The 7,526-nt window shown below is 52.4% G+C and overlaps 1 protein-coding gene across 1 annotated transcript in view; it reads right to left on the reverse strand.

The window, feature by feature from the left end:
* The window catches only part of ATG2A (autophagy related 2A), a gene marked incomplete at its 5' end in the record, with an annotated part of 38,534 nt that overhangs the window by 30,314 nt on the left and 694 nt on the right, over positions 1–7,526 (reverse strand). Inside the window, 7 exons of the mRNA XM_083417137.1 lie at positions 193–354; positions 639–735; positions 1,047–1,193; positions 1,354–1,525; positions 2,152–2,254; positions 2,442–2,594; positions 2,717–2,879. Of these exons, the coding sequence (XP_083273263.1) occupies positions 193–354; positions 639–735; positions 1,047–1,193; positions 1,354–1,525; positions 2,152–2,254; positions 2,442–2,594; positions 2,717–2,879 (997 nt within the window). The remainder of the gene's footprint in view (positions 1–192; positions 355–638; positions 736–1,046; positions 1,194–1,353; positions 1,526–2,151; positions 2,255–2,441; positions 2,595–2,716; positions 2,880–7,526) is intronic.

Below are 7,526 nucleotides of genomic sequence, written 5' to 3' on the forward strand. Positions count from 1 at the left end.
AAGGAGGAGGAGAGGTGGAAACATAGGAAGCTGCCTTAGGTCCCTGTTCTGACTTGGTCTATCTCACTCAGTACTGCCTGCACTGACTGGCAGCAGCTCTTCAGCCTCTCTGCCTGGAGCTGCTATTGGGGATTTGACACCTGGGATCTTCCTGCATGCAAAGCTGCTCCCCAACCCCCCGGCAGCAGTCACCTCCGTTCTCCAGCCCGACACAGGTCTCCATCCCCTCCAGGCGGGTGGGGCCAGCCCCCAGCCCTGAGTGCAGCTGTTGGCTGAGGTCCTGCTCAATCAGCTTCAGGTCCTCTGAGTCAAGGGGGCGACTCTTGCTCAGCTGCTCCTGCAAGAGGCTGGATTCTTGGGGGGGGGGGGGGGAGAGAGAGAAGAGGGAGAAGAGAGAGAAGAGGATTAGGGGAGGGCTGCAGAAGGCTCACCTTTCCCAGTGCAAAAGTTGGCACCTCCTCCAGGGAAGGGAAAAAGGCGTGCATGGGTTCAAATGTGCTACCCTGACAGGCCTTGCTGGGCTGGACCAAAGGAGCCACATCAACCCCATCTCTTCAGGGCAGGAGGTCAACCCTCTTGTGGGTTTGCACGGTGCTCTTTCTCCATCTCTCCTCCCACCCACGTTGCACAGAGCTCACCAGAGAAGTTCAGGGAAGACAGAAGATCTAGCAGGTATAGGATCTGTTGGGGGGCAAGCAGGAGGTGCAGTGACCCCATCTTCCCATCCAGTTCCAGCTGCGCAAAGAGAGGGGGAGAAAGCTCAAAACATGCCTCCTCATGAGCCAGAGGCAGCCTCTGTTGGCAGGCCCCCTCTTCCTTGCAGGAGAAAGAGGCAGCCCAACTGCCTGCCTGTGCAAAGCCAGCCGAGGCACAGGGCGGGGTGGGCTTCTTTAAACTGCTCTGCTGGTGGGGGGGGGGGAGTGCAGCTGCCTATGCCTCAGCAGAGCAGTCCAACAAAGCCCCCCAAGCTCACACAAGGCATGGCTTTCCCATGCATCAGCTGTTTGCTGGAAGGCTGCAGAACCTCAGGCACCGTTTAAACTCACCTTGGGCCCAGGAAAGGCCTCGTTCTGCTTCAGCTTGATCCTCATCTCCGTGTATCCAGAGCAGCTGCCAATCTGAAGCAGAGAGCTGGGGGAAGCCTCTTCCTTCTCTGCCTCCTCCGCCTGGGACTCTGAAGAATCGGCAGCCCCCTAGGGTGGAGAGGAGAGACGAGGCAGTTCTGAACAAAGGGAAGCCCGCAACACGCACCCTCCTCACCCCTTGGTGGATGGGAAGCCCAAGAGGGACAGAGTGCTTTGACACCCATGAAAGTCAAGGAAAGCCAAGGAAGGCCCCCCCAGGGGGCTGTACCTTTGGGACAGGGGATGATGGCATGTGGGCGCCCGCGCCACCTGCAAACTCCTCATAGTAAAGCAGGACCCCGCTCAGCTGCAGGATCTTGTGCACAAACGGTGGAGGCTGGTGGATGTCTACGGTGATTGCCTGCCCAGGTTCCTTCACGGCTTCGTCACAGTAGTCCAATCTGGCAGAGGGAGGGGAGGGAGGGAGGGAAGGCAGGCAGCAGACAGCCAAAGCATCAAGAACTCAGCTGGGGGCAGAGAGGGAACAAGCAGCCCTCAAGCTACCCTTTGGTGATGGTTGACCAAGCTCTACCTACCTGGGGAAATCCCTTCAGCTATTCTGTCCTCCTTGTCTTCTCTCCCCTCTCTACCCCAAAAGGGCTGTATTTCAAACCATGACCTTTCTGAATGTCTGCTTAGTCTTGAGAGGTCACCCTCTGTTCCCCCGCTGCTATAAATGTGCTGTTCAGCTACGTTAAAATCATATACACACATCAATTCCTGCTATTTAGGCTGAAAGGGACAGCCTCTCCCACAGGCAAAACAGCACAGGGTTTGTGTTCAAGAGAGACGCTTGGGCAGGGCTTTGCAGGGGGGAGGAATCCTGGGGTTTTCTACAAAAAGTGGGAGGGAGAACCCCGCAGGACAACCCAATAAGGATTGAGAATGGGCAGGGACAGAAGAGAGAGGCGGGAATGGAAAGCCAGGTGGGGAGGGGGGCAGAATGGAGGGGTTGGAATCCTAAGCAGCAGGAGCTCCTCCCCCTCTCTACCAATAAAAAGCACCTGAGCACCTTAAAGCCAATTACCTTTTGATGTGCATCTCAAGGGCCACGCTGCCCTGTGAGCCACTGGGCACATGCTCCACACGTATCACAGTGTCCAAGAAGGTGACTTCAATCCTTCGCAAAACTGGCAGACAGCAAAGGAGAACAGAGGGTCAGAAGCCTGGCAGGCAGGTAAGGACAAAGGGGGGGACCTCCCTTCCTTTAGTCCTGCCTGCACCCCTTCAGGAACAGGCTGTGGGGGGTGGGAATAATCCCACTAGGAGCTGCTAAACCACCAACGGCCACCCGTTTCCCCCTGCCCAAGGACTCACCGGTTTCAATGGTTTGGGCAAACATCTCGAGCCCCTCCAGGGGCTGGGGGGTGTCCGAGGGCTCCTCGGCCTGCTCCTTCAGGCACTCCTGTGCCAGCTGCATGCTGGTGGTCATGCATGATGCCCAGCTCTGTGACTCGGAGCCAGGGGCAGCTGCAGGAGGGCAGAGGGAGAAGAGAGAGCCACCAGGTGAGGCAGATAGGAGGCTGCCCACTTGCCCACCCCCAGCTTCCAGATCAGTACTGTCCCCTCCCTCCCTCTCCTCCGGTTCTCACCAGTACGATACTTCGGCCGGCACGTGATCTGCAGGCCGCTCACTTCCACGGTGCAGTTCTCTGTGACTAAGGCGGACCAGGGGATGGTGACGGCGATGCTGTCGATGAAGCCGTCGACGATCTCCAAGGGGGCTCCGACGGACTCCAGGAACTCATTGACGGACTGCAGCGGAGAGAGAGACAGGGCTGGGTTGAGGGAGCAAGGACTGGCCCCGTGAAAGGCTAACCAGCTTCCCATGGATACAGTTCCAGGGATACAGCCCACAAGTATTGAGTGGGGTGCGGGGGGAGAGAAAGGATTGTGGTTATGCAGCAGGGGGGTATAAGTGGGGTCCCATAGATGTACCCACACAGCACTGGAAAGGTAACTGATTCCATAGCTAAGGGCAGGGGAATCCTCTTCCAGCCTGAGGGCCACACTCCCTTCTAGGCAACCCTCCAAGGGCCACATGTGGGGCAGGCGGGGCCAGAGGCAAAAGTAGGTGGAGCAACAAATGTAAATTTTATCTCTGGGAGACAGGCTACGCTCTACACCTACTTGCACACCGTTCTCCATCCAGACAAGCACAAGACATGATAGGGGTTCATCTCAGTCAGGCAAAAATTCTCAAGCCTGGGTGAAGCAGGCCCAGTCAGGGCTATGGCCTCTGAGAGGAGGGGTGGCCTGAGGTTAGTTCTCCAGCCTTGATATAGTGCCATCAATTTGCCTGCTGCTTTGCAGAGTCCCTGCCCCAAGGAGCTTACAATCTAAAATCTGACACAAGGGAGATCTGACAGCTGAAGGAGAGGGAAGAGGAGGCAGGCAGGTGTAGGCTGTGGAATTCCCTCCACACAGAGGTGTCTCTGGCACCTTCCAATATGCACCTCTTTGCCCTTACCTATGACACTTGAGGTATATCTTTTAAGGACCCACCTTGTATCTGCAATTGTATGTTGTTTTAAACTGTTTTAAATACTGTGTTTTAATGGTGTAACTTGACCTGAGGGTAAAGACCCAGTAATTAATAATAATAATAATAATAATCAGGATGTATGTGTGGTTATTTCAGTTGCTGCAGAGCATAGAGAGCATAAGGGCTGTAGAAAAGGGTTCATGGAAAAGCTTGGTTCTAAAGAGAGATTCGATCACACAGGTGGTGTGGGAGGCTGTCCCAAACATACAGGGACAGGGCAGAACATTTTGCAACCACACTTAAGAATATTGTTCACAGTTCAGATTGCATCACCTAAAAAACAAAGATATTGTAGAGCTGGAAAAGGTTAAGAAAAGTTGAAGGGGATGGAGCAACCTCCCCTGGGAGGAAAACATTGCAAAAGTTGGGCTTTCCGGTTTAGAAAAAAATGAAAGTAAGCGAGGAGGACATGATAAAGGTGCATAAGATTTAAGTGCAGGGTGAAGAAAGCGGATAGAGATTTTCTCTCTCTCTCCTTTTCTCACCATAGCAGCAGAACTCAAGGGCATCCAGTGAAGATGAATGTCCCTGAGATTCAGGACAGATAAGAAAGAAAGTCCTTCACACAGCGCACAGTTAAGCCATGGAGCCCCCTCCCGCAGCAGGCAGTGAGGCCACCAACCTGGGTGGCTTTAAAACACGATCTAACAAATTCATGGAGGACAAGAAGGCTATCTGTGGCTACCAGGCATGAGGGCCAATGCTCTGCCTCCAGTGCCAGAGGCAGTCTATCTCCAAATGAAAGTCACACGTGAGCAAAGAGTGTTGCTGTTGCACCCAGCTTCGCAAGCTTAGCAGAAAAATCTGTGTGGCTACTGTGAGAACAAATGCCTGATCCAGCAGGAAGGCTCTCTTCATGTTCCTATGTTCTTATTCTCCTGACAGCAGAGATGCCCTGGATAATTCCCCTGCCCCCCCAAGCAGGCTTTCCTTGAGAGAAAACAGGCCGGGACTTCTGCAGCTGTGAGTCTAGCATCAGCCATGCCAGTGAGGCAACAGCAATGACGTGGTGAGGAAGCATGTGAGTCCAGGAGACAAACAAACCAGAATTCCTCAGGCTACTTGATACCTCCCATCCTGTCTTGCTGCTCCAGGAAGCTGCTGAGATACACCGGGCAAGAACCCCCCCCAATCTCTCTATCACACACCTTTGGGGGCACTCCCCTGCCTAAGGTTCCTTTGGGAGGAAGGGCAGGATATAAACAAGAAGAGGAATTTGAGGGTTGCAGGATTGCCGCTGAACCAGAGGAAACTGCCCCAGCAGGGAGCATCCACATCACCCTAACCCTGTGTCCTGTACTGAAGCAGAGGCGGAGGGGGCTTCATTCTAGATTGCACCCTAGCAGGAAGATGGGGCAGGGAGGGCTGTGAAGCAAGTGGGAAGAGGGCCCCAAAGGGGAATAGGCCTCCCTAAGCCACCCAAATTCTGCTTGGGCTAAAAGAGTCAGGCAAGCTCCCTTCAGCACATTCTTGTAATAATAATAATAAATAATATTATTACACTTCTTGCAGAAAAGCTAAGAACAGGGGGGAGGAGGTATGGGGAGAAACTGGGGGGGAAAGATGTGAAAGGACAGCAGGGGAGCAGGAGGCAGTGACTTGCGAGGATAATTATAGACAGCTGGCCTTTCTCCAGAGCAGGGTAGTGGATCACAGCACCAACAGCCTGGGGAACAGCACCACCTCCCCACTCCATCACAAGACAGGCCGACGACAAGCCACAGCCGCCTACTTCAGAGGCTTGTTTGTTCTGGAGTAACAACCATCCTCCCCATTTGGAGATGTGGGGTGGGGAAACCCACTGATTTGCCATCAGGACTGCAACTACAGCCAGATGGCCAAAGGGTCTCAAGGGGAGTGATCACACCTTGCCTGCTTCATAGACTGGCAGAGAATTCCCAGGGAATGCCTGCATACAGAGCTTCCTTTTAGGCAGGTCCCAAACACTAAGTTCCTTGTTTACATGTTCCCTTTTATTTGAAAAAGAATGAGACGGTTCTCACAATGTGCTTCCAACAAGATGCCCATTTGCCTGAGATGGGAGCAAACAATGGCTGAAGGCTGGTCAAAAGCCAACCTACATGAGCCTCGGGGTCCCTTCCAACGTTGCCATTCTAGGATTCCTGCCTTTAGTGGCTGCCTTACCTGGGCTTCCTATTGTAGCGCAAGCTTTCCCCTGTTTAGCACTTGAGAAGATGGGTCATCTGCACTCATGCACCCACTGTTCATCCCAAGCCCTCCATCACAGCCCCCAGCCCCAAATGCCTCTTCAAAGGCTGGAGCAAAGCGGGCTGCATTACAGGCCAAGATACCTGGTTACAACAAGGTAAGATGAAGTGGAGGTGGAGAGGGGCAATTAGGGTGCTGCCTCATGCCAAGCCTGAGTGTTGGTCCACAAAGCACAGTACAGCATTGTCAACCTGGACAAGCGGTGGCTATCAGACAGGAGTCTTTTCTGGCGCTACCTGGAAATGCCAGGGATTGAACCTGGGAGATTCGGCATGGTAAGGAGGAGCCTGGCCACCAAGCTGCCGTCAATCTGCCTAAGCCCCATCCCCAGTTATCAAAGGGTCAAATGGCAGACATCACTGAAAAGAGGCCAGGAGGCTGCCCCATTGCCACTAAGCAGGGAAAGGCTGGCTGTGCTCAGCCACCAGCAGGAAAAACCTAGCAAAAGCTCAGCCCAACAACAACAACCTGTAGAGGAAACCCAGAGCACATTCCTCCAGGAGAGTGCCCCACTGCAAGGGTGGTGGGGAAAGGCCAGCTCTGACACTGGGCCCAGGGTCAGCAAAAGACATCAGCTTGCATTCGCTCCCCCCAGCACTGCACCTCCGAACAGGAGACACGGCATGTGGCTTTCCAGATGTGTCTGGATTGCAACATCATTCCTGGACATTGGCTTTGGCGATGGGAGTCAGGAGTCCAAGGCTACTGGGAGGGCCCAGAGATGCCCCACTGCCCTAGCCACAAATCCCATTCCTGTCCAAGTACAACAGGCACCCACTATATCTGCAATTTCTGGAAAGAGTTGAAGACATTTTCATTCAACAAGCATTCCCAGCTGGGTAAATGGGTAATTATCACTTTGTTAAACTTTTAGTCTAGCTTTAAATATGTTTGTTGTTTTTAACTGTCTTATGTAACTGTAATAATAATAATACGTAATAATAACAACAACAATCTCCGTGCAGTAAGGCAGGCTGTCCCTCTTCCTACTCAGAGGATAATCTGGCATTGTCAAGACAATGGTTACATGTTGAAATGCTCACACTGGTTGTTGATCTACCTGTTAGTTACCTTATCGAGAACTCAAGTGCTTCTAAGAGGAAGTCCCTCCCTCCCTCTCTCAACAACAGCAACAATGGCTGGTGGCACCTTAATAGTCTAACTCTAATCAAATGTATTATGACAGAAGCTTTTGGCAAACAAATGCATTATTAATACTCATAACAATTTCCATTTTGCACAGAATTCTAGACCCAAGGAACTGAAAAATATGAAGCTTGTCATACTATACTAAGGCTCAAGAGAAAGTATTTTTTTTCACCAACATAGCAAAACAAAACTAGGCCCAAGTAAAATAAAGAGAAAACCCTGCTGGCTCCCAACATCATTCCACCCCACACCTACCCCAACCCCAGCTAGAGCAACAAACATAACTCTGGAGGGAAAGCCCACACTTTTAGCGGGGTGCTTCCTGGAGCCCACTAAAGAAGAGGCTCAGTGTGTTCTACAGAAAGCCAGTGTGGTGGTGTTGTATTCTTATTAATTACCTGCCCTTCACCCTAAGGTCCCAGGGCAGGTGTCAGCATTAAAAATGTAATGTTGAATGTCTAGCTAGGACTGGGAAGATC

This window comes from Podarcis tiliguerta, assembly GCF_965153285.1.
Source record: "Podarcis tiliguerta genome assembly, chromosome: 16".
Lineage (NCBI taxonomy): Eukaryota > Metazoa > Chordata > Lepidosauria > Squamata > Lacertidae > Podarcis > Podarcis tiliguerta.